We start from the raw sequence: 27,251 nt of genomic DNA, 5'->3' as shown, positions 1-27,251 counted from the left end.
AGAAGGAAGATATGCTTGCGGCAGTTAATTGAGTTACATTGCTTGAAGCCACAATAGTTGGTTTAAGTGATGCTACATTCTGATTATTTTGCAAGGTAGAAGAAGAGCTGGATTTCTCTCCAGTAAAGGCATGCAACATGATGGTTAAACACTGCACATGAGGCACGTTTTACTCGAAGAGACACTAGCAAGCACTACATTTCTGCAGAAAAGTTGGAGGGCTGACAGATTAAAGACAGGAACAATATTTGTCCCCTAAAATACTTTCCTCCATGAAAATTAAGCATAGTATAGAGAGGGACAAAGGCTGTCATACATTGATATCAGAGGCAGAAGAGAGTCTCCTACTATCCTTACCTAAGAGGAAGGAAAGGAGAAATCTATATTCCCCAATTAGTTTCCTGCCCACTCTCCAGCATCCTAGACAACAGTAAAAGTGGTCTGCTACAGTCTTTCTGTTCAAGTGACAGGATAGGAACTTCTTGTTCCTATTGGCGCTATTAAGTGCTGACTGGAGAAAAGCTTTATACATTATTCCTTTAAAATCCCAATCCCACTCTTCTACTGTTTGAATAAAAGAGCTAGGATTTTACCAAACCAGAGAGCTGTGATTCCCCTAATCTATTCCTTTCCAAACTGTTTTTGGTAACAAAGTCATGCTATGGTGTGAGCTATGACGAGACCATTAAAACAAGCATAGTTTGGCACTCAGAGAAAAGGATGGTCTGACTCCTTTAGACCATACATTTCATATTTACAGTAAGATAACCGGTCCCTGTTTCGGACTTGGCACTCAGTAAAAGAGAGTCACCTCTCCAAACCCACTCCTTTCCCCCACCCCCAAAGAAATTCAAGCCATTTAAAAAGTGCTATAAAGATGAGGTGTCTGATTATGATCAGTGTTCTGGTACACTGACATACCTTTTTAAATAACTGGGTGTGCTTTCCCAACTGTAGTGAGGTTTCACCTTTGCACTATTTATATAGTGCATGGCATGTGCAAAGATAATGTGCTCAGTTCATTTAAAATTCAATACCATGACACAATGAACTTGGGGAACAGCCTACACAGATGAAAGACATGTTAACCTCATTTGACATTACAGCTAAGGATCTAAAGCACCGGACCACATAATCTAAGCTTAAACCCTGCAAATTGACCAAGTCTTAACTTTACAGAAGAAGCTGCCATCCAAACAGAAGGGGATGACAGACAGCAACAGTGTAACTTAAACCAGGACAAACATGAACAAAACAAAATTGAAGTACAACAAATCTGAGAACATTCTCGTAAATATCTGCATTTGGTTTACAAAGACTCAGATTAAAAAATTCTATTTAAAGTAATGTAGGTTAACTTCCGAGCTCTCTCTTAGGGTATGTCTACACTACCCTCCTAATTCGAACTAGGAGGGTAATGTAGGCATACCGCACTTGCAAATGAAGCCCGGGATTTGAATTTCCCGGGCTTCATTTGCATGAAGCCAGCCGGCGCCATTTTTAAATGCCAGCAGTTCGAACCCTGTGCCGTGCGGGGTTCGAACTGCCGGCATTTAAAAATGGCACCAGCCGGCTTCATGCAAATGAAGCCCGGGAAATTCAAATCCCGGGCTTCATTTGCAAGTGCGGTATGCCTACATTACCCTCCTAGTTCGAATTAGGAGGGTAGTGTAGACATACCCTTACTTAATATTGCCTTCAATAGATGCTACCTGCTACAAAATCTTTCCACATAAATTCTATTTAAATTACTTAGGGAGGTTGAAAAGTAAGGCAGGGCATCAAAGTGATCAGCTGAAGGAAAGAACAACTGATTATATCTGGGACATGTTGAATGTGAGTGAATGACCTCACTTCTTCTCAGCTAGTCCTAGACTGCTGCTGATACTCAAAGTTGCATTTCATTGGAAAAAAGCTAAGCAACACATGATCTGAAAGCCTCAGTTTTCTGGAAGTGGAATTTGTATTTGAATATACACTAGAGTCTGGAATAACTAGTCACAATGTTTACAAAATTATGGTAATTTTCTCCTTTCAAATCCAAAGGGCAAATCTGTTAGGAATTCCACACATGCAGAGTGCAAAGTATCAGGGAGAATCTTCAGTACTCATTCCAATAATTCTGGAACATGCTAGTATACAGACAAGACCAAGTATTAGGTCCAAGACTGTGAATTATACATTTGACACTCTCCACTGACAGCATCACTTTGCAGGGTGCAGTGCTGATGCTATTTTGCTGTGGTTGCTAACGTCTTTTCTGTCACTTTTACCTGGACAAAGACACTGTCAGACTCACTCTTATGAGATATTTTCCTCTCACTACTATTAAGAGGAATTTGCTAGACTGTATCTCACACGGAGATTAACAATCCTTAACACTTGAGGGCTCTTGGGAATTGTACATCCTGTCTAGATTCCAAAGAAAACTCTGCCTTTAACTTGTTTTGGTTCCATAGCGTAAAACACCTCAGCAGTCTATTACTCACAAACTGGAGGTTTAGGAGTAAGGAAGAGTTCGTAATCCCATTGTATTATTCCTTTCAGAACAGGAGAGGGCATCTAGATTGACTGCAAGGAAGCTTCCTTTAACTTTTGTTAATAACAGTAATAGAGTTGAGGTTTCATGCCTCGCAGTGGCTCTTCACTCTGCTTCTCCTCAGCATCCCCACTTACTAGAGCTTCAGAGGGTAAGTTGTCACCTGGGAGAACAAGCTGAGAAAAGTCATGTAGAAAATCCTCTTCGGAGGCAAGCAACAACTCGTTCCAGAAAGTGATATCCAGTTTCCCTGATGTGCCACCATATTCTTCAGGAAGGATCCTCTGTGGAAGGTTTTGATGTAGAGAATTCAAATCAGAGCCATGAAGAAAAAACTGAGGAAAAAAATCATAAAATACTTTAACAATGTATCAGACTATTTTTCAGCATGTAATTCAGCATTTTAAAACTGCAGCAAAACCAGCACATGACAGGGAGAGTCTATTTTGTTCTTTAAATAATTCTAAGGGGCACATTTCACTCTGTACACACAATTGCAAGCGACATCATTTTCATTTGCAAAGGACAGTGCACAACATTGTGCATGCAAGAGTAAAAGCCAGTTCGATACTCTTTTGAAAGTCTTGCTTTATAGGCAATCCAGCTAGTAAATAAATCACAACAATCAGACTTCCAGTTCAATTTCAGGCTACATCTACACTTAAAAAGAAAATTAATTTAAACTATGCCATTCCAGGTACACAAATAACATACCTTAAGTCGAGTTAATGCAAGCTCTACACTGTGGGTAGGGAGTGGGGAAGGAAAAAGTTGAAAGGAGAAACTCTCCCATTCTTGTCCATGGGAGAACGATCTGTGGTCTATTTGGCAGGTCTTAACTAGACCCGCTAAATCGACCACTGCTGGATTGATCTCAAAAGCGTTGATCTGGGCTGTAGTGTAGCTGTAGTCTGAGTAAGCCATTCACAAGGATTGGGAGTGCAAAGTAGGCAGCACCCAGCCCTTAATTGGGAGCGGTATTCTCTTCTGCATATGAAAGAGAAGAATCAATCAACTGCAGGGGGAACAGCATCCAAACCTGTTTAGCAGATGACAAGTCTCCCTAACCTTCAGCACATTCAAAGTAGTAACATTATGCAAGATAAAAGCCAGGAAATGATGACAGAGTCACAGGCAGATAGAGTAAGGACATTATGCCTTCACAACAGTTATCTGTTTCAATATTCTTTACATTTCACATCCAGCAGCGCTTGTCATGAAGTCCAGCATTAAAAAGTACAATCACTTACCCGGTTTGCTATCTTTTCCTTCAGGAAAGGCTTGATGATGGCAAAAATTCCTTTGAATATGCGAGGCTCATTTATAATATTGACAGCCTTTATTCTAACTGGAAAACCATCCTAAGGGAGAAAGATTTTTACAGTAGTTTGGTAGCTGTGGATAGCTTTTTCTATTTAATTTTCCTGTAATTGATTGCTAACACCACCCAATTGTTCCCAAGATTCTAGTTGCAATTTAAATGTAAATCCATGCAGTGAGCTGGAGTATATGGTGCAAGAATCAGACAAAAACAAGGTCTGGCACTCACGTAGAGCTTGACATCACTTCTGGATCAGATCATAGTAAATGAAATACCAATACAGGTTGAACCTCACTAGTCCAGCACCCTTGGGATCTGACCAGTGCCAAACCAAAGAATTTGCCAGACGATGCAAGGTCAATATTGTCTAGCAGCATTACCAACACTTCCACTGCTTACTGGGCTCTTAGATGGCATTTTGGGGTAAATAAGAGCTAAATAACAGCACAGAACCCAGAGCCAGAACTAGTGGCTGTAAACAAACTTTATGTGATTGCGGAAAACTTGGCCACACCCATGATAAGTGGACATCCAGTGAACTGAAATCATGCCAGACCATGGATGTTGCTGGACCAGAGAGTGCCTAACTAGAGAGGTTCAACCTGTAGTACATGCATTATGTCACTACTTTTGGCCCAGGCTTCTTTTAAAAAAATATAATGTGTTTAATTTAAATAAGGAACAGCCCCAGTATAAAAATATAGCACATTACTGGAAGGATCAGTTAGCAACCTCTGCCGTGATCAGAATTCCCCAGTATTCTTAGAGCAGCAAAATGAATAACCCTGGATTCTGAGGGTCAGATTCCCTGGACTAAAAGGGGAATCAAAAGCACTGACTGGCCAGAGAGAAGCCCATGTTTAAATACAGCATTTTAAATGATTAAGGATCAGAGACCATGTTATTCAGGAAGAGATTCATGTATTTGCACCAAAGGAAAAAAAATCTGTTGCTACTATTCAATTGGAAATGTGACCAGTTGGTCAAATAGAGCACTGTTGGACACCACATCAGCACATGGAGGAGAGAGGGGTCAGAATGCTGTATCCGCTGCCAATGGAACACAGGGCTCTTCAATATAATTTGAAGTTACAAAATAAGGTTAGTCACGTTGCTGCTTCCACTGATCAGCTTTCAGCAGGAAGGATCACTAAATGGAAAAAGTGTTTTTAGCAACTTCCTAAACGTCATGGTGGTTACACACACTGGAATAAATTGCCCAGAGAGGTTGTGGAATCTCCATCATTGGAGATTTTTAAGAGCAGGTTAGAGAAACACCTGTCAGGGGTGTTAGATGGTGCTTAGTCCTGCAATGAGTGCAGGGGACTGGATGTGATGACCTTTGAGGTTCCTTCTAGTTCTATGATTCCATGGTCTCATCACTGAGCTACTGACATATCCTTCTTCCAATAACCATCTCTGGGTGTACAGAGGGATGCATACATTGCTTGGAATGAAGAGTGACACTTGCACTGCACAAATGCTTTAGTCTGTAAAATGTTTAAGAAGTTGGGGGCTTTTGGCTGTGATTGATAACTCATGTAAAAGCAAAGCAGTGTGGTCAAACTCTTGGCAAGCTTCTCTGAATACATCAGCCAATCACCCCAAATCTAGCTAGCAAAAACTTATTCTAGCTCTGGGATCTTCTATCCTCACCACAGGCTTTTAAGTGTGCCAAATACAGGAGGCCCCCAATTTGCGACGCAATCCGTTCCTAGGGAAGGATCGCAAGTCGGGGGTGGCATAACTCAAACCCTCATTTACGATAGGTGCTATGTGGTGAGAACTAGTGCATTCATGTCACATGCAACTTACACCATATTTCAACTGGGGTCTTCAATGGAAAGTTAAATAAGTATTAGATCCTCACTCAAACTTCTGTGTAATTATCATATCTGCATTTATCAATTAAAATTTATCACTCCTTTAACTTGGGTAAGTTAATGATGTATTGAGATAGAATTTTGCAAACAACCATATTCAGGTTGTGGAACTTCTGTAAGAATGGTGTGAAATATTAACCAGTGTGCAAGACTAAAGCTCATAGGAAGTAGAAAAAGTAATTCAATAGGAGCTTGCCCGCATATATTACCACACTCCGTTTATTCTATAGAAAACATTACAGCTACCCTGCCACTTAGTCAGTGTTACTCCCTTTATACTCCAATCTCAGGACACCGTCACTCTACTTATGTCTGTTTCATTCCTTCACACATCATCTTCCTGTTCCCTGTGCTCCTTTCTGTGACATCCTTCTCTCTGTCTGATTTGCACCTCCTAATCTAGGATGCCCCCTTAGGCTTGCATCGGCCTCTCTCTTCTGAACCTCTTTGAAATATTCTCTCAAAATACAGGAAAGCCTTTCAAGATCCAACTGCAAAATTTCTGCACCACCATGTGAAACTTGAGCAATCACCCAAAGTTCAGTGTCCCATCTAGATTGGAAGTTCTTTTAGCAAAGTCCATGTGTACAGCAGAGCATATTGTTAACATTTGAAGATCAGAAAAGGGGCTCTTCTCCCTAGTCTTATTTCATGTATCCTGCCCCACTAGATGACAAATTAGCAATTCAAATATCAAGTTCCAAAAGTAGTAGTAGTCTTGGGAGACTGGGAGTGTAAAGTCAGACTCACTCACAACCAGCATCAACCAGAGAAGAGCTGACAAATTAGATGGCAGAAACATATTTTAAAAACATTTGGGTAAAAGCCAACATATGAGTACTTTTGTTAGCATTAGCAGAACTCTACACATAGAAGCGGTAGTTTACAGTGCACAGGCTTATTTCCTTCTCCTGCCCCACCCCAACAAAGTCAGGTCTTACCTGAAGAATTCCAATCACTTTTTTGGCTACAAAAGGACCAAAATGAGATGCCTTAGATAAGCTGACTCCTTTGTAGTCTGCAAGGATTACAATTCCATTCACCTGTGTCTCTTCAGACTGAATGAGTTTTTCTAATGTTAAGTATATGGCACGAATGTTCTCAGTAATTGGATAATTACTTGGTGTCCACCTGTCTAAGGTTATAAAACACTATGGTTATTTGGAAAGTAAATATGACTAATTTTTATAATAAAATAATAATAATATATACACACACACACACACACAGATAGATAGATAGATATAAAAAGACAGATCTAGATATATGTCCCCAAACGATCTATTTTCCAGAGCTCCTAAATTATTCTTTAATACTGACTTAGTTCACAGAAGCATTTCTCAAGCAAGATGCTATATAGGCTAGCCAAATTATTTCAAGGAGCAAAATCTATACTCTTATGAACACCTTACTTTCTCCAGCACAGACTACTCAAAGAGAAATCCTTTCATCTCAGAAAGAAAGCAGGTAAACTGGAAAGCAAAGTATGAAAACAGTTTACAGCAAACCTGGCAGCACTGAGCAGATTTGGGATGTCAGAAGCTCTTCGGCCCACCTTGAACCCCCAGTATGCTCTCAAACAGGGTTAGTATAAACTTGCATCTGGAAGACAGCAGATCTATTGCTATCTAAGGCTGACTTCACACTGATTTTTTTTCCCCCCAAACCATCAGGCAACCACACCAACCGTCTTTGTATTCTTTATTTTACTAAACTGCAGCCATTGCTAAAACAGGAAAAAAGTGATCTACACTGGGCAAACAACAGACAGTAATCCTTTTGCGGGTTAACTTTTCAGATTTCAAAAGGTGATGACATATAATTACCAGTGTCTGCAAGGGAGCAAGATAGACTCTGGCACAGTCAGACACACTTCAAACATACAAATAATCTTGTTCCAACCAGGGATTTCAGGCATTACAATACCTGGACGAATGCAGACAATGTGGCGTCCCTCAGTGTCCAAGTGAGGCAATACAGTGACAAAGCCAGATTCTAAGACAGCCTTAACTGCAGATGGTTTCAAGTTATTGAAGACCTCAGGCCAGCTCCTCCTGCAGCTGTGATAGTTCACCAGAAGCTGAAGCGCTCGGTCATAATCAAATTTCCTGGCTCTAAGGAACCTTAGCAAAAAAGCATCATCCAGACATGTGCCCAGGGTAGGGTAATCCTTACACACCATGTCTCGGAGGGCTTGCACATCACGAAGCCTCCATTCAGGTTTTTCCTGCAGTTCTTCACGAGCCTTTGCAATAAGGTCAGGAGATAGTGAGCACACATACTTTGGCTGATCTGGCAGGAATTCATTATCTGATGGAGACCCCACGGATGGGCTTGTTCGGGTACAATCACTTTCTCCTGACATTAGGAAGCAGGAAGTCTGTCCAAAGCAATACACATAACAAATAATCCCCCATATTATCAGTCATAAGGCTTAGCATTTACATAGTAAGTATTATCTCTAATAAACATGTGGGAAAAGTATGGCACAGAGAGGCTAAGTTGCTTGGTTATAGACAGAACTGGAATTCGTATCAGAACCAGATTAGGTGTTCCCATCTCCCTGTCCTTGAATCACATTTACACTCACTATCCTAAGACATTTTTCTGACTAAATGCTTGCAGCAGGAAGTTTTCCCAGCAAAACTGTGTGTAACTGCCAATTAGTATTTATGTCATTTGGGCAGTTAGATACTTTACAGACAGATGAGTAGCATTCCATAAGTACATGTCTTAATTATAGTGGAAAGTACTGCAGTGCACAGCCTGGAGAAGTGTAGTAAATAAACAAATTCTCATTGCAATGGTCTCACAAATATATAGTACATTTTAAACAGCAGATACCTTCAAATTGAAAATATGAATTATGTTGCAGAGTCCTTTACTGCATATGGTGAGTGGATAAGGGACAGGAAGAGGGGAAGAGAATAAAAGATGAAATATTACATTTGAATTATTTCTTGGGGCTTGAGCTGGGACTGGCATTAAGAAAAAACAGGATTCAATTTGTGGCCATTGTGATTCATATGAACCTGCACAGAGCCCTTCTGAGAGATGTGCTGGGGAAGGAAGGATGGGTTTACCAATTACCATTCACAGTTATACACAAGGCTCCCACAGAGCTCCTGGGGAGCTGGCTGCTGTCCTCCGCTGAGAGCATGTGTAACCACTGAAAGTTTTACTAAATTACCTGCTTTTTAACATCCTTAAAATTAACCTTTTCATCTTCTGTACCAGACCCTCCGTGCGATGGCGCTGGATGGGATTTGGCTTATTTTTTCCTGCAACGTGTCTCAGTTAGTCACACCCTAGGGACTCTTTGCAGGACACCAGGCACAGGGCAGACACTAGACACCGAGGCGTCAGCCGCATCTTTTCCCACCTGGGGCTGTCACCCCTTAGGTCCCCACAGCTGGCACCCCTGTGGGATGGGGAGGAGGCAGGTTTCCCTAGTAGTCAGCACTTGCCACTTGGCAGGGCAGACCCGGGGCCAGGCCCCTGCCACAGGTCATGGGTGGGTGTTACAGAGAGACACAGGCTGGAAGCTCCGAGTCCCGCCCCCAGCCTGACATCCTGCTCGCCCAGATCCTCCCCCCGCGCTGCACTCCGGGGGGGGGGGCTCCCCCAGATCCCTCCCCCGCTGTGCTCCGGGGGGGCTCCCCCAGATCCCTCCCCCCGCTCTGTGCTCCGGTGGGGCTCCCCCAGATCCTCCCCCCGCTCTGTGCTCCGGTGGGGCTCCCCCAGATCCTCCCCCCGCTCTGTGCTCCGGTGGGGCTCCCCCAGATCCTCCCCCCGCTCTGTGCTCCGGGGGGGGGCTCCCCCAGATCCCTCCCCTGCTCTGTGCTCCGGGGGGGGGGCAGCCCCCCGCCACCGAGTCTCTCTCCTCGCCACGCCCCCGTCCCTATCCCCATGCAAATTACCGGAGCGCCGGCTGGCCCCGCGCAGAAGGAAGCGTTCTCGGGGGCGGGAGCGGGATTAGACGCCGTGACCCGGAAGGAAACACTCCGCCGGCAGCTCGCCGGAAGTCGCGCCAAGGCTGGAAGGTTTGTCAAAGCCCGGGAGCCTTCCGTAGGGCTCCGGATGTGACTCCTCCCCCGCCCCCCCCTCCCCGCCGTTGTGGTACGTTCCAGGGGCTCAGGCCGTGCTCCGCCCGGCTGTAGTGTTCTGGGAGGCGAGGGGGAGGCTGGTCCGTCCCCCCACAGCTTGTGGTGCTTTCGGGGGGAGGGGAGGCTGTAGCCCCCCCACATTGTAGCTCCTGCCTCCGAGGTAAAGACGTGACCCCCTCCCACACACACATGTTGGTATCTTCTATCTAGGGGGTGAGGCCGCCCCCCCCCCCCAGTGTACTTGCAGAGGGAGGGGTTCAAGAGAGCCCCTGTCTCCCCACCCCACCTGTTGTGGTAGTTTTGTGGGGGGTGGGGCGGATGTGGTCTCCGTCCACACACGCACGTTGTGTTACTTTCTAGTGTGTGTGTTCTTGTCCCTGCTGGGGCCTGCCAAAGCAGGCTGTGCATGTCACAGAGCAGCCTCCTGCAGAGACGTCCCCAGTCGGCCTTGGGGCTGCCTGCAGGATGACTGGTCCTAGTGGGGCCCTGCTCCTTGGTACAACAAACTCATCCATGGCAGAGCACAGCTTTGTGGGACCTACATTTCTCCTAGGGGTCCTTTCCCTCTGTGCTACCAGGGAGTGGGAGGAAGTGCCTGCCCTCCATGCTATGGTGAAGAGCTAGGCTGCAGGGATTGCATTGTTTGCTGGAACCTGTCATCTCCATGTGAAAAGTGAGGGTGACTGTTGTCTGTTTTAAACTTAAAAAACAACACAAGGTGTGGTAGCACTTTATAGACTAACAAAATATATAGATGGTATCATGAGCTTTCCTGGGCACAGTTTGCCACTTAAGTGTGGGCCTGAGCAATCTGCCAGTGCAGCCCATGATTGCTCAGTTTGCTGGGTTCCCCCTTCATTCATGTGGTAGGACTGGGACAATCCTGACTTGTTCCTTTCTTATCTAGTTCTTAGCACCGTTCCTAGGCTACATCTACACTGCAGGCTTTTTGCGCAAGAACAGCTGTTCTTTTGGAAAAACTTAGTGTCTACACTGCACAGGCATTCTTGCACAAGTAAATTTACAGTACAGCGTCGGAAAACAGGGCTTGTTCTGGAAGAGTTATTCCTTTCCCCATGAGGAATAAGCCCTCTTACGCAAGAGCTCTTCCACAAGAAGTCAGTGTAAACAGGTAACATGAATTTCTTGCGCAAGAAAGCCCTATAGCTAAAATGGCCATCAGAGCTTTCTTGCGCAAGAGAGTGTCCATGCTACCGTGGACACTCTTGCACAAAAGCACATCTCTTGTGCAAAACAGTTTTTGTGCAAGAAGCCTGCATTGTAGACGTAGCCCTAGAGTTTAAGGGCAGAAAGATCCATTGGATCATCTAGCCTGATCTCTGTATAACACAAGCTATTATATTTCACTCAATTACCCCATGTATTGAGTCCAATAACTTGTGTTCAGCTAACGCATATCATCCAAAAAAGGCATTCACTTTAGGAGACATCAAAAGATAGATAATCTATCACTTCCCTTGGAGGCAGTTTCAGTAGGCAGTTTTCCAATATCGGTCTCTTCAATGACATATACAGCCAAACTCCTCTTCTCCCCCCTCAAAAAGTTGCTTCCCAGCTCTGACTCAGTATTCCCCCTTTTGTATATCCAAATATCATATTTGCCCTTTTTGCCTCACCTTCATCCTGGGAGCTCATATTCAATTACTTTTCTGCTCTGAGCTCTAAATCCTTTCCAAAATCACTTCATTCCAAGAGAAAGTTTCCCATTCTATAGGTGTGGCCTCTGTTCCTTCTTCATACATATAACTTTGTATTTCTCTATATCAAAATATGTTTTGCTTGAACAGGCCCAGTCTGTCAAGCAATTCAGATCACCCCACATGTCATTATTATTTGTATTAACAAAGCATCTAGGAGCCCAAGTTATGAACCAGGACCTCATTGAGCTAGACATTGTACAAGCAGAACAAAAAGACAGACCCTCACTCAAGACTACCTTGTCCTCATTATTTACCACTCTGCCAATCAGTATGCCTTCTGAAAATGTTGGCGGCAATGATTTTACATCTCCTTCCAGATCATTGATAAAATATGTTGAAAATACAGATTCCAATAGAATTCCACTCGAAACAGCTCTATTCTATGATACAATTTCCCAGTGACAGCTATTTTTTTAGTTCTGCTTGTTTGCTAGTTCTTAATACATATGGGCTGTGTCTACACTAGCACCCTTTTCCAGAAAAGGGATGCTAATGAGACATTTCGGAATTGCAAATGCCGTGGGGGATTTAAATATCCCCCGCGGCATTTGCATGAACATGGCTGCCGCTTTTTTCCGGCTCGGGGCTTTGCCGGAGAAAAGTGCCAGTCTAGATGGGATCTTGTGGAAAATAAGCCCTTTTCCGCAAGATCCCTTATTCCTACTTTCAGGTAGGCAAAGCCCCGAGCCGGAAAAAAGCGGCAGCCATGTTCATGCAAATGCCGCAGGGGATATTTAAATCCCCCGCGGCATTTGCAATTCCAAAATGTCTCATTAGCATCCCTTTTCCGGAAAAGGGTGCCAATGTAGACAAAGCCATGGTGTGTGCTTTTCAGATATTTCATTGTGTCTCTTTTTAAATCAAAAGTTGTGTGGTACTAAGTCAAACACCATGTGTGGTACTAAGTCAAACACCAAGGACATCATATCTACCTGGTTACTTTTATCAAACAAATTTATAATCTCATCAAAGATTGAAATTGGAATTATGGACAAGACCTATTTTGTATAATATGTTGACTGTCATAAATTATATTCCTACTCTTTAATTCTTTATTAGTTGAATCCCATATCAGCTTTTCCATTAGTTTGCCTACATTGATGTCAGTCAAACTGGCATGCAGGTACTTGGATAATCCCAGTTGCCCTTTTTTGATTATTGCTCAACATTAGCACTCCTCCTGTCTTCTAGAATATGTCTACCATTCCAAGATTCATTAAAAATTAACACCAGCATTCCAGAGCTTTCCAGAGCCAACTCTTTTAGAACCCTTGGGTGCAAGTTATCTTGGACTGCTGATCTTAAAATGTTTATCACTCAGTGCAGATATCTAACATCTTCCTCAGTTATTAATGGACTAGACAGCACTTTGTCATTCTCCCATGCTATGAATACTTCATCTACTTTTTCCATACACAGAAAAAAACTATTTATTGAATGCTTCTGCCTTTTCTGCATCATTATTAATAATTTTGCCATATTCATCTAGCTTACACCATTGGTACACTTTCATTTGTAAAAAACCTTTTTGTCCTTAGCTCTTGCAGCTATGTTTTTTTGGTGTCTTAAGCTTGCCTCATCAATTTTCTGTACTTAATAAATTCTAATGTATACTGATTGCCATCTATTCCTCTATCCTTTTGTTATATTTATATTAAATATTTATTTTTAATTGCTGCCTTCATTTTGCTGCTGAGCCAGGATGGGCTTTTAGCCAAAGCTATTATCTTTTTTGCTAGTAGAAAGATGGCTTTTTAGCTATATAATAAACTATTCTTAAAGAATTTTCAATTTTTATTCATATTTTTCTGTCTGAATTTATCTTCCCAATCCATTTTGCTCACCACTTTCCTCAGATTTGGGAAATTAGTCCTTTTGAAGTTATGCCAGTTCTGTTGTTTTCCAATATTGAATGTAATCTGATCATGATCTCTGGTTCCTAAGGAAGCACCCACTTCCAGTCCAGTGATTAATTCATCTTTCTCTGTCATAGTGAGTTTAAGAGTAGACTTACCCTGAGATGGGGGCAATAACTTTTGTGTACAAGCAGATCACACTTAAACAAAGGGATTCATTTAGGGACCTGAAAGAGACAAGGAAAAATAATCTGGACTGGTTGGTGACTTGAGGAGCAGAAATATTGAAAGAGACCCAAGTTATGTCTACGCTGGTAATTGAATAATAGAACTTTAGTTTTTCAGAGATGTTAACTTTCAACCCCTGAAAGACAAAAGTTTTGCCATGACAAGTGCTCGTGTGAATAGCACTTTGTCAGCAGAACTCTTCTGCCAGTGAAATGAATGCCACTTGTTGGGGTTGTAAGTATTTTGTTGGCAAAAGGGCTAACAAACAGTGGCTATGTACTTACTTACTTTTAGCAACCTGGCTGTGTCAATCCAGCCATGTAGCTAAAAGCTATATAGTTTAGATCAGGGGTCTCAAACTCTCACTCCATGGGCCATTCCCAGCCAGAGCATTTGTGGCCTGGCACAACAGTCACTGGCCTAGGAGTCCTGGCAGGCCAGGAGGTAAGTGGGGAGGGGCTGTCCTTTACCATTCCCCAAGCTCTGCCCCTTCTTGCCATCATCCTGCCCCCCTTTTCCCCCCCCCCCACCTGCATGGTACCCTGTCCCCAAGGACGTATTACTGGAGGGGGCCTCGCATAGGGTGCCAGCAGCAGTTGGAACCCCCTGCATTCCCCATGGCAGCAGCAGCTGCAGGAAAACAGAGCACAGCCGAGCAAGTGAGAGGGGGGCAACTAGGGTTGCCAGATGGTTTCAACAAAAATACGGGACACACTTGATATTACATCACAATCTACATTACATCTTATTTAGAAAATACTGGACATTTATATTTTCTCAATTTGTTTCCCGAACAGAAAGCTCAAATACTGGACTGTCCGGTTCAAAACCAGACACCTGGCAACCCTAGGCCCAACTGCTGCTACCATGCTGCACCAGACTCCCCGCCCCCCGGGATCCCCGAAGCCACACCCTCGGTGGACAGTGTGTCATGGGTGCGGAGAGAGCAGGGTGATGGTGGGAAGGAGTGAGGCTTGGGAAATGGAAATGGTAATCAACAGCTTCCCCCGCACCTGGCCCACTGGGACTCCTGGACCAAAATAAACACTTGCTTTGGCCAGAGATGACCCACGAGCAGGGCGTTTGAGATCCCTGCTGTAGACAAAGCCTTAGTCAAGAGGTAACTTGATTTCTTTGATTTATTATTCATATAGCACCCTTTTTGTGCTGTGCATTTTCCAAGCAAATCTGAAGGCCCGGTCCTTGAAGCGTTTACAGCCATTTTTGTGAATATAGCTGACAACAAATTAAATGCATTTGCAATATAAAATGGCTACACAAAGGCCAGTGGAATTTTGAGGCCACACATCTAAGGTATCTTGGGATAAAACATTAGTAAATATTTTATAAATTACAATCTTTCTCTGGTCTTTGGATGATGTCCAGGAAAACAAATAGGTCTTTCCCATCTCTAGTGTCTCTCATTCATCCACATAAAGGAATTTGAAATATTAAAACCCATTGTCTTAGGGATGAATACTTCTTACCCTAATGTGTAATTATATTTCTCAAGGGTGTTTCCTCCAGCTAATCACTTAATATTTTGAGCTAGAGTCTCATCTGGAATAGATCTTCAGGGACTTGCGGTGTAAAAGCCTGGGCTGTCCCCACATTGCCTACTGTGGCACTGCAGGTGTGATCTACTTTAATTTCCCTGTACTGGGATGAAATAAAATTCAGTTTGAACAGATCCGGGCAATGAGAAGCCACCACATACTCACCAAATAGAACCCTTCAATAGGGTTTTAGGAAAGGAGCAGTTACAATAATCGGTTCATAAGGCCCTCACCTCAGCACCCTGTTCAGAGCTCCCAAACTTAAAGTCTTAAGTTAGGTAAAGCCACTCGCCTGAAGTCTGAGAGAGAAACCACCATCCACTATCACCTGAACAGTTTCCATGTACCACTATACAAGGCCAAGGAGCCTTACCTTAAGTCCAGGGGGGCTGCAGGTGTTAAGTCCCAGGTGCATTGGAGCTCATCACACTTAAAGGAGCCAGCCACATTGTGACCTGGGACTGGAGGACAACTCTTCATTTCAGTTAGACCACTTTTAGGGAGACATGCTGAGGCCTGAGAGCTCCTGGAAGAACTGTTGTGAGTTGGCTGTGATACCCTTCAGTGCAAGCATGAGTGTCCCAGGGCAGGTCATATTTCCAGCCTAGGTCATGAACCCTGATGTGCCCTTAAGCTGGGAGCTGTACCTCAATCACCCAGTCAAAGGCAGAAGATGCCTGACCACAAAATGGTTCCTCACAGGATGATTGCATGCTCCAGGGAAACCTAACTAGCCTTTGCTGGCAAGATGTAGAATCCAAGAGACAGAGCTAGTTTGTCCTTTTCTATTGCCTCTCTTCATCTGAGGAACTTCAAGTGCTTAACTAATCATGGCCTCCACCGAGGTGGAAAAGGGACAGCCCATTTTAGAGGTCATTTAACCCACCACTGTAATGTACCCCCTGTGAGGTGGAGCGTGCAAGCTGTTGAACAACATGCAACACAGCTACATGGCAGTTCACGAGAGAAGGTGAGGAAGTGTGGTTTAGGACAGAAGGTTTGGATCTGCATGAAGTTGCTGGGGGAATATAAGTCAACAGACTTTAATCATCTGAGAATTTGGCCAGGTCTCTGGATTAACAAACTTTTTGTTTTACTGAAAAACATCATGGAACCTTATGTATTCAGGAATGCCATTTTCATGGTGAATCTCAAAATATTCTACCTCCAGTAGCATGGTGCTCCCTATACTCCTGCTAGTGCCATTGGTTCAGTCCTGACACAGGCTATGTCTAGACCTGGAGCTTGTGGTGTAAGTCCACCTTGCACTGATACTCTCTGGCTAGCTTGCACACTAAAAATAGAAACGTAACCCTGGACTGATGACTAGGTAGAAGTATAAATATATTGCTCGAGAATGCAGGGGAGTTATCAGGAAGGCGAAAGCGCAATTGGAATTGCAGCTGGCAAGGGATGTGAAGGATAACAAGAAAGGTTTGTACAGACATGTTAGCAATAAGAGGGTGATCAGAGAGGGTATGGGGCCCTTGCTGGATGAGGGAGGTAACCTAGTGACAGATGATGTGGGAAAAGCTGAAGTATTCAATGCTTTCTTTGCCCCTGTCTTCACGGACAAGGTCAGCTCCCAGACAAATGCACTAGGCAACATAGTATGGGAAGGAGGTGGACAGCCCTTGGTGGGGAAAGAACAAGTTAGGAACTATTTAGAAAAGCTAAACATACACAAATCCATGGGCCCGGATTTAATGCATCTGAGGGTACTGAGGAAGTTGGCAAATGTCATTGCGGAGCCTTTGGCCATTATCTTTGAATACTCGTGGAGATTGGGAGAGATCCCAGATGATTGGAAAAAGGCAAATGTAGTGCCCATCTTTAAAAAAGGGAAGAAGGACAATCCAGGGAACTACAGACCGGTCAGCCTTACCTCAGTCCCTGGAAAAATCATGGAGGGGATCGTCAAGGAATCCATTTTGAAGGTCTTGGAAGAGGGGAAAGTGATCAGGAATAGTCAACATGGATTTACAAAGGGCAAGTCGTGCCTGACCAATCTGATTAGCTTCTATGATGAGGTAACTGGCTCTGTGGATATGGGAAAGTCAGTGGATGTGATATACCTTGACTTTAGCAAAGCTTTTGATACTGTCTCCCACAATATTCTTGCCAGCAAGTTAAGGGAGTATGGATTGGATACTGTAAGATGGATAGAAATCTGACTATACTGTTGGGCCCAACGGGTAGTGATCAACGGCTTGATGTCACGTTGGTGGTCGGTTTCTAGCAGAGTGCCACAAGGATCAGTTCTTGGACCGGTTTTGTTCAGCATCTTTATTAATGATCTGGATGAGGGGATGGATTGCACCCTCAGCAAGTTTGCGGATGACACTAAGCTAGGGGGAAAGGTAGATACGCTGGAGGGCAGGGATAGGGTCCAGAGTGACCTGGACAGATTAGAGGATTGGGCCAAAAGAAATCTGACGAGGTTCAACAAGGACAAGTGTAGAGACCTGCACTTGGGACGGAAGAATCCCAAACATTGTTACAGGCTGGGGACTGAATGGCTAAGTAGCAGTTCAGCAGAAAAGCACTTGGGGATTACAGTGGATGAGAAGCTGGATATGAGTCAACAGTGTGCCCTTGTAGCCAAGAAGTCTAATAACATACTAGGGTGCATTAGGAGGAGCATTGCGAGCAGATCCAGAGAAGTGATTATTCCCCTTTATTCGGCTCTGGTGAGGCCACATCTGGAATATTGTGTCCAGTTCTGGGCCCTCCACTATAAAAAGGATGTGGATGCATTGGAGAGGGTCCAGCAGAGGGTGACCAAAATGATTAGGGGGCTGGAGTGCATGACCTATGAGGAGAGAGTGAGGGAATTGGGTTTGTTTAGTCTGCAGAAGAGAAGAGTGAGGGGGGATTTGATAGCAGCCTTCAACTTCCTGAAGGGAGGTTCCAAAGAGGATGGAGAAAGGCTGTTCACAGTAGTGATGGATGGCAGAACAAGGAGCAATGCTCTCAAGTTACAGTGGGGGAGGTCTAGGTTGGATATTAGGAAACTCTATTTCATTAGGAGGGTGGTGAAGCACTGGAATGGGTTACCTAGGGTGGTGGTGGAATCTCCCATCCCTAGAGATGTTTAAGTCTCGGCTTGACAAAGTCCTGGCTGGGTTAATTTAGTTGGGATTGGCCCTGCCTTGGGTAGGGGGCTGGATTTGATGACCTCCTGTGGTCTCTTCCAGCTCTATGATTCTACGACACATGGGCAGCAGCAAGTGGTGACACTAGGTTGTTACCCCACATACAACCCCCCGGACACCACCTGCTCCAGATGACTTGTCTGTGCTGCTGATCGCAGGCACCTGCACTAGTGCAGCTAGAATGCTACTGCTAGCATACCAGCGCAGTGAGAGCCAGCACAAATATATCGCTAGGAGTCACCCTCCACTCAAACAGCCGGTGTAACCTCAGAAGGAAAAGTGCCCTCTCCTGATTTACCACCTCCAATTTCTTCAGCATTTAGGCGTTGTCTCCTACCAGTGGGGCAATGACTCATCCAGAGAATTACAGACACCTGTGCTGACAGGTGCTATAAAAACTTCAGGGATTATTATTGATACAACATGAGTCACAGAGGGCAACGAAACCAAACACAGCTTCCAGTTCCAATGAAACACGCACAGGTGCTTAATACACAAGTCAGTTGCTTCCTTGTAATACAGACTCTTTTATGGTTTGGACTGTAAATATGATTTTATAACCTTTTATTTGGAGGGTGGAAACCTTGATTGTCCCTTAGGGGAAAGTGCCTGCAAGTGTTCCCTCTAATTTTTTCCGTCTATTTACAGAATAAATTTTGTTATGTGCACCAAGGCATATGTGGATGTGCACCACCAGTAGAAACACATATTGCCAGCTGCTCTGATAATCTGCTGGGCAACTTCTGAATCTCTCCTGGATGGCTGCCCAAATACTCAGCTTACAAGGAACCTTGGTGCCTGCATCCTTTCCTTATATGAAGGGGGTATAATATTTTCCAGCAAGAGAGCCCTATACCCCAGATCCCCCAATTATGTTCGGACATAGGGGCATTTGGGTGGGTTAATTTATTCCTGAGAATTATTTTAACTCAGTCCTGAGTTGTCACCTTTGAAACCATCTGATTTCTTCTCACTTGTGGTTCGTCTCAATGTTTGAACATTCCTTGTTACCTAGACTGCAACCTCTTTGGACAGCGGCTGTCCTGTGTTTTCCATTTGTCCACTTCCTATCAGACAGATACTGCTCCGTGATTGGGGTTCTGAGGTGCTATAGTAATGCATATAATAACAAGGAGTCCTATGGCACCTTAAAAATGAACAGATTTATTTGGTCATATGCTTTCATGAGTCAAAACCACTTCATCAGATGCATGGAGACAATGTTTGGGAGAGTCTGTCTCTCTCTGTTCAAGAATTCCCAGATGATATGAGCTAGGACCACCAAATTTGGTATACAACTTCCTTTTATCGTAGCTTAAAGCAAGGTCAGGGTTTGGTTGCCCCTGGAAAATGGGATGGAATGGGATTGCTTCTCATAAAATGATATAGAAAAAGACAGAATTACCAGGCTGGTGAAAGGGGCTGCCCCAGCCCTGAGCCTCCCACCCCCCAGGTGCCCGTTAGGTAGTGCCAGGAGGGGGGCTGAAGCTTCTCTGCCCGCCCTGATTCTTACAGGTACATTGCTGGCTGTTCCCCTTCATCAGGGAGCAAGGGGAAAGTGCACAGTTTGCTGCATTTCTCACTCAGGCTGGGGAGTGCGGGGGGCAGATTAATTGTACACCTTGCTCTTTATCCCTGACAGGGACAGGAAGAAAAAAAACAAGCTGCCCTGGTATGAATCTTGGGGAAGGGGGTTACCCCCCAGTCCCTTCCCAGAGTCCTCCCTCACCCCCCAGCCCTGACTCCTGCACTCCCACATCCTCAGACTCCTACCCCGAGGCCCTCCTTAAGGACCCAAGCAATGCCAGGTAAATGTGCTAGTAACTAATACATGTTCATAAGTCTCAGAGGTTCAGCCATGTTCGTCTGTAACTAAAAAAAACTTAAAAAACAACAATGGTCCTATAGCACCTTAGAGACTAACAAAAATATATAAATAGTATCATGAGCTTTCATGGGCACAACCCACTTCTTCAGATGAAAAATATGGAGGGAGGGACACAGAGTTTGAAATATGAAGCAGAAAAAGAGGGGAGAGGGGGAGGACAAAGAAAGGAAAAAAGCCCTGTCAATTAGACTGTCCAGCTAAATGATGCTAATAGAGTGGGCTGTAAGTGCCTGATACTTAGCCTTTGATGTCATTTGTGTGTTGAATATAATGGCCCATCCAGTTCATGTCTTTGTTCAGGCCATGCGAGATAGTATCAAATTTGCATATGAAGGCCAGTTTTGCAGATTCTTTCTCTAGTTGATCCCTGAAATTGTTTTGTAAGAGAATAACCACCTTTAAATCTGTTAACGGGTGCCTGGGCATGCTGAAATGTTCTCCAACAGGTTTCTGTGTGTTACCATTTCAAATATCTGATTTGTGTCCATTATTTGTTGTAGAGACTGTTCAGTTTGGCCAATATACACACAAAAAGGGGCAATGCTGGCACTTGATGGCATAGATCACATTAGTAGATGTGTAGTTGTATCAGCTGCTGATGTAGTTGGGTCCTGTGATGATGTTGCTTGTGTAGATATGTGGACAGATTTGGCACTTTTTGCAAGTGTAGGTTCCTGGGTCTGTATGTTTGAGGTGTGAAATGTGATTGCTGGAAAGAATTTGTTTCAGGGTAGGGGGTTGTCTGTAGGGGTGTGTCTAGACTACAGGGATTTTTCAAAAAAAAGGAGCCTTTTTTGGAAAAATCTTTACCTGCATCTAGACTGCCGCCGTGTTCTGTCAACAGTAAATCGAAAGAAAGCTGCGGTTTTGTTGACAGCGGTAAACCTCGTTTTACGAGGAATAACGCTATTTTCAACAGAGATCTGTCGAAAAAAGGTATGTGTGGACGCTGGGAAGTTTCCCCCCCCCCCTCCCGAAAATAAAGGCCTTCAGGAAGAAGCTCTGGTGGACACTCCTGCCAGACCTTTCGCCTCTATTGTTCCTGCCTGTAGCTATCTTTTAAAGGCACAGGCACCCAGGAATAGCATTGTAGCAGCAAGCCAGCTCTAACCACGACCCTGACTGCTTGGCTCTTCTGGAAGGCCCACTTATGGCCATGTCCCAGGGACAAGCCCCCCAAGACCCCCCCCTTGCCCTTCCAGAGACACATCCCCATACCAAGCCAGGAGCACCAAACTCCGGGCACCCTCCTGGTCTGCACCTGAGATCAAAGCCCTCTTGGAGCTCTGGTCTGAGGAGGAGTCTCTTCAGGCCTCACAGTCCAGGAGGAGGAATGTGGACATTTATGGCAGAATGGCTGATGGCCTTGCCAAAAACGGCCACCATCTCTGCACACTAGACCAGGTCAGAGCAAAGGTGAAGGAGCTGTGCCAGGGGTATGTTAAGGCCCATGAGTGCAGCTCCCACTCTGGGGAAACAGCACACTATTGTGCATACTATGAGGACCTGGACTGGATCCTGGGGGTAGGGGAACCCCTGTCTCCAGAGAAGGTTGTGGAGTCTGGGATGGAGACCCCTGTGCAGCAGCAGCCGCAGCTCCAGGATGACGCCCCAGAGGACCAGCAGCTCCAAGATGAGGAGGAGGAGGACACCAGGAACACAGTGACCCTCACCCTGGAGCTGGACACCCAAATGCAGGAGGCCTCCCAGACAACTTCGGACACCGGGGAGGGAACATCATGTGAGTGCTGTGAGGGTCCAACACACCCAGGGCAGGGGAGGCGGGAGCAAATTGGATGGTGCGGTACTGTGACGTGTCATGCTGATCACAGCCTGGGGGGCCCCACACATGGCCAACTGCAGGGACGGCCATCCTACCCCTGCACCCGCATGGGTGCGAGGCACCACCTGCTCCTGCAGACAGTGATGCCAGGTGCAAACATGGGTTGGGGACCCTGGCATTGCCTCACAGCTTCAGGCCTCTCAGCAACCTGTGGGAACCTCAACTGTGGCCTGACACTTGTCTGTGCTGCTTGGCCATGGTGTGTGTGTGTGGGGTGGGGGAGAGGTGGTGACAGGAGGGTGGCCTGCACACCTTCTGGGCTCCAGGGAGGCTGTGGCTCCTGGCCAGGCCACACCACGCCTTGCTGAGACCACATGAGTATCCCCTGACCTAGGACAGGCACTGACTGCTGAGAAAGAGGGCATGCCCTCTCAGGGAAAGTGTGAGCATGCATGACTGACTTTCCCTCTTGTCCTCCACAGCCAGACCAGCTGTTCAGGAGGAAAGCACCACACCTGTCCCACCACCCAGACAACTGCAAGAACCCATCAGCACTGGTGCACATACTTGGTTCTGACGCGCCAGCACATCTCGGTCCTGCAAGAGATGCAGGAGAGAATCACACAGAGGATGCAGGCAGAGGCAGAGTGGCGCAGTCGCTTGCTGGATGAGTTTGTCCAGCAGCGCACTGCAATTTGTGCTGCTGTCTGGGAGGCGATGGCCTTCCCAGTTCTGTGCCTGTTCCCGCCCCCCCTCACCTCTGCTCCCCCCTCACGCCCTGCCATCCCAGACCGAGGTGTGGCCCCATATCTTGCCCAGCCCCCTACTGTCCCAGTCTGCATGCACGGCCATCTCTGAGCAGGCTCCTGCACCTGAGGTGGCAGGAGCTCTTCATCCTGGTGACACCCTCAGCCCTGAGACTCCCTTCCCCCTTCCAGCTTTACATCCCCCTTCCCACCTGTGAGAGTCAGTAAAGGAAGCACTTTACTTTGTTAACAAAAAGTTTATTTTTCTTTACAAAACAGTTAGTTATATAGATTTTGTAACACACAACAGTGCAATAAACTGTACGCATTTTGTCAAGCACACCTGTCTCTGTTCTCCGTGTGAATGTGTACAACGTGGGGCAGGGATGGGCTTTAGGGGGGGAAGGCACTGGGGGCATGGGGCACACCCACATTTGGAAGGCCTTGAGGAAATTCATCGGGCTCCTTGGGAGAATCTCTCCGTCAGGGCTTCCCGAATGCGCAATCCCAACTGGTGGACTGGGCTGATGGCAGCTGTCTGGGGCTGCCTCCCCTCCACATCAGCCCTTGTCCCCCACCCTGGGAGGAAGGCCTCCCCTTTCCTCTCTACCAGGTTGTGCAGCAAACAACAGACAGCAACCACTTCGGGGATGTTGCATTCCCCCGTGTCCAGCTGAGTGAGGAGGCATCTAAACCTGCCCTTCAGATGGCCAAAGGCGCATTCTACCTGGAAGCGAGCCCGATTCAGGTGGGAGTTAAACAATTCCCTGTTTGCATCCAGGTGTCCAGTGAACGGCTTCATGAGCCAGGGCAGAAGGGGGTACACCGCATTGGCCACGATGCACATAGGCATCTGTACATCCCTGACTGCAAAGTTTTGCTCCGGAAAGAATGTCGCAGCCTGCAGTACAGGTATGAGTTCTGGAAGATGTGGGCATCGTGTGCCCGGCCTGACCACCCGACACAAATGTCTGTGAATTGTCCCTGGTGGTCGACCAGGACATGCAGCACCATGGAAAAGTAGCCCTTTCTGTTAATATACTGGGCTGCTCGATGGGGATGTGAGTTCAGAAATCCTAGCCCCACAAATCCGGCCACGATGGTATCCAGGTCTCCAAGGCGGACAGTCCTGTGAAGTGGCTCCAAATTGATAGCTGTCACCACCTGCAGAAAGGGACAAATAGAAACACATTTAACAGGAAATTAGGGGAGTTTCCTGAGCGGATGAGAGGTGTTCCCCCCACTCCCCTCCCAGACCCCAAGAGCCCCCCTTCAGGCAACCCTCCCTCCCCCCCCCCCACGCACCACAGCAGGGGGAGGCCAGGAGGGCTTCTACCACTCCCACCCCATCCCTCATTCCCTCTGCTCGGTCCTGACCGTACCTTTTATCCACCCACCCCCCATGAACTGTCCCCAGAGAGTGACTGACCTCCATCAAGACAGCCCCAACAGTAGACTTCCCCACGTCAAACTGGTGTCCCACTGAGCAGTAGCTGTCGGGTGTGGCCAGCTTCCAGAGGGCAATAGCGACCTGCTTCTCCCGGGGGATGGCGGGCCGCAAGTGGGTGTCCTGGCATTTTAGGGCAGGGGCGAGCCAGGCACACAGCTCCTGGAACATGGACTTCCCCATACGCAAGTTTCAGAACCAAGCCTCATCGTCCCACTGCTCCCTAACAAGACGGTCCCACCAGTCTGAACTGGTGTCCAGCCTCCAAACTCGCCTTTCCAGGAATAAGTTAGGTGGCAAGGGCAGTGGGGCCACAGCTCGAGTGAGGAGCTCAAAGCTGGGCTCTGAATCCAGCTCTGCCATGAACATGATGATGGTCTCACGAAGATGCAGCAGAACTTCCAGCATCACCGTATGGAGCCATTGCCTGCCCGGGGGCAGCTCTGGCTCCATGGCAAAAAAACAATTGAAAGCACAAAAACCAACCAGGAAAGAAAATGCCGTGGTGTCCCACAAAGCAGGGCACTCCAAGCGAGCACTGCAGAAGCTTTGCTGTCCCTCTAGGAGGTAGGCAAGCCAGCTGCAGGAACAGAGCAGCGGCTGTTCAGGAGAATCCCTTAAAGCACGCATCTCTGCAAAGAATCAGAGGGGTACCCGTGTTAGTCTGGATCTGCAAAAGCGACAAGGAGTCCTGTGGCACCTTATAGACTAACAGATGTATTGGAGCACAAGCTTTCGTGGGCAAAGACCCACTTTGTCAGATGCATGGAGTGGAAATTTCCAGAGGCAGGTATAAATATGCAGGACCCGGAAGTAAAGGCTGCCCCCATGCCCTAGCAGAAGTGCTTCCAGGTGCCCTTTTTCAATTGCTTTTTCGATCTGCTTAGTGCATTCTAGACACTGTTTTTCAAAAGAGGCTTTTTCAAAAGATACTTTTGAAAAAGCCTCTGTCGAAAAAGGCATGTAGTCTAGACGTACGTAGGTGAGAACTGGCCTGTTTCCCAAGGCCTGTGAGAGTGAAGGATTGTTTTCCAGGATAGGTTGTAAATGATACACTGGAGGGGGGTTAAGCTGCAGGCTGTAGGTGATGCCAAAGTGGTGGTCTGTTTTTTTGTTTGTTGGGCCTGTCTTGAAGAAGCTGATGCCTGGGTACTCATCTGGCTCTGTCAGTCTGTTTTTCACTTCCCCAGGTGGGTATTTAAGTTTGAAGAATGCCTGATAGAGATCCTTAGGTGACATGACGTGATACTATTTATATATTTTTGTTACTCTCTAATACTGTGGTGTCCAACACACTAGCCACTCGCCACATGTGGCTATTTGGCCAGTTGACTATGGCTGGTTGACTCACAAAATTATTTACATTTTCAAAATACTGTGGCTAGTTCATTATAGTAGTAATCACGATAGTAGCTACTGCTTCCGAACTGGTTGGAGACCAGGGCTCAAATGATGTTTGAAGTGCCAGAGTTCAACAGCTCCCAATAGGAACATTTGGAGGAGGAGACGTGAACTTGTGTTACACTGAAATACAGGGGACAAGGAGAGGTCTCAAAGGGACAAAGCATTGAATACGTATCTAAAATACCCCTGCCAGTGCCAATCAGGATAGCTGTTGCACATGCAAAGGTCATTTCTGCTTGGCTTTGCTGTATTCCTACCTGCAGCCAGCAGAGGGAGCCAAAGGACGCTTGACAAATAATGTAGTTGCAGGAAGCTTTAGACTTCCATGGAGAGAAAGGGTTAGTTTCTCTGGTTCAATTTAATTTTATTCCAGTTCAAGATTTTATCATTCCAAAATCCCCTGTTTACTGTTCCATTAAATGATATGGTAGGGTTGCCACTAGGGCTGGACATATTCTTGGAGTTTTATTACATGACATAATTTTTAATGAAAGATTGATATTTAATTCCTGGAGACTTCAGAGCCATCCTGGAGAGTTGGCAACAACACACTACCCTGCAAATCACATGCCTGCAGTACCATACACACAGGGCAAGCTGGCTGCAGCTTTCAAGACCCCCAGAAATTTACTGGCAAAAAGAAGTGTCAAAGCCCACACAGTTAGAGCTGCTAATCCTATAACCAGCAAGCCTGTTTCTCCAAACTGACAGTCTCTTGGTTTGCTAAGTGGCTTTATGCTGTGAACTTTTCTAACGGGTTCGTGTTGTGTGTAGAATGGCACAACATATTTCAGCTGAAACTTCTTTGGAGACGGGTCTGACTTTAGTGGCTTTTTGCAAATTAACATCAATTTTAGCAAAATGTTCCCGCAAAACCCCCCACAAAAAACAAAACAAACAAACAAAACACCCCAAACCCTGAAAAATTGAGGTATTTCATTCTGACATTTTCAAAACAAAGTATTTTGATTTTTTTAACTTTAAAATAACTTTTCTTTTTGAAATGTGCTTTAATTTATTTTTTAAAAATCATAGAACCTTTCAAATGCTCAACAGCATAACAAAATACATTATTGGATCCAATTGTCAATTTTTCAATTCACCCAGGTTTCTGAACAGTTTTTGGGTCAACACTAACCAATTTTTTTTAAATTGCCTGTGAACCAAAAAAAATCTATTCACACAGTTCTAATTTTGTGTGGCTTTCCATCACCTTCCCCCCCACCCCAAATACTCCACTGGCTCCTTGTGGGCTTTTCCTATCGCACATCATTATTTGCAAGCTCTCAAGGTCTCCCTGATATACAGATCTTTGGCTGAGAGAGCAGACACTAACTCCTGCCAGTGGAAAGACTCATCTTCAGTGACAGCTGTATCGGTCACTTTTGTCAATCATATTAACAGCCGATTAAAACGTATCTTTTATGGTAATTAGAAAACTTTTCCAACACACATTTCTCCAAATCTGGCACTTACTGCATGGAGGAGTGGGGGCAGCTGACCTCTCAGACATGTCCTACATCAGTGAGTACAATTGGGCTGAGCAGTCAACATAGATTTCAGAATTGCCCATTGGCTATAAAACAAATATCCCTTGTTTATCCAAGAGCGAAAACAG

At 45.5% G+C, this 27,251-nt stretch overlaps 2 protein-coding genes across 3 annotated transcripts; one reads left to right on the top strand and one right to left on the bottom strand.

The window, feature by feature from the left end:
• Positions 1-1,636: 1,636 nt before the first annotated feature.
• TTPAL (alpha tocopherol transfer protein like) lies at positions 1,637-9,813 on the bottom strand. 2 transcript variants are annotated; one of them, XM_006132243.5, is made up of 5 exons: positions 8,934-9,362; positions 7,670-8,123; positions 6,685-6,878; positions 3,790-3,900; positions 1,637-2,874 (listed from the first exon to the last, which is right to left on the bottom strand). In XM_006132243.5, exons 2-5 carry the CDS (start codon positions 8,106-8,108, stop codon positions 2,599-2,601), a joined length of 1,020 nt encoding a protein of 339 aa, XP_006132305.3. In that variant the 5' UTR covers positions 8,109-8,123; positions 8,934-9,362; the 3' UTR covers positions 1,637-2,598. The 2 variants fall into 2 exon arrangements, with proteins under 2 accessions (XP_006132305.3, XP_075757369.2); XM_075901254.2 differs by lacking the exon at positions 8,934-9,362 and adding an exon at positions 9,664-9,813 and having other exon boundaries at positions 1,638-2,874.
• Positions 9,814-12,354: 2,541 nt separating this feature from the next.
• LOC149523469 (uncharacterized) lies at positions 12,355-23,278 on the top strand. The gene is made up of 2 exons (XM_089769701.1): positions 12,355-21,994; positions 22,519-23,278. Exons 1-2 carry the CDS (start codon positions 21,607-21,609, stop codon positions 22,611-22,613), a joined length of 483 nt encoding a protein of 160 aa, XP_089625827.1. The 5' UTR covers positions 12,355-21,606; the 3' UTR covers positions 22,614-23,278.
• The last annotated feature ends 3,973 nt before the right edge of the window (positions 23,279-27,251 follow it).

Source organism: Pelodiscus sinensis, chromosome 17 (assembly GCF_052426305.1).
Source record: "Pelodiscus sinensis isolate ZL-2025 chromosome 17, ASM5242630v1, whole genome shotgun sequence".
NCBI lineage: Eukaryota > Metazoa > Chordata > Testudines > Trionychidae > Pelodiscus > Pelodiscus sinensis.
The sequence above is the reverse complement of the archived record's forward strand: the minus strand, read 5'-3'. Positions and strand labels throughout refer to the sequence as shown.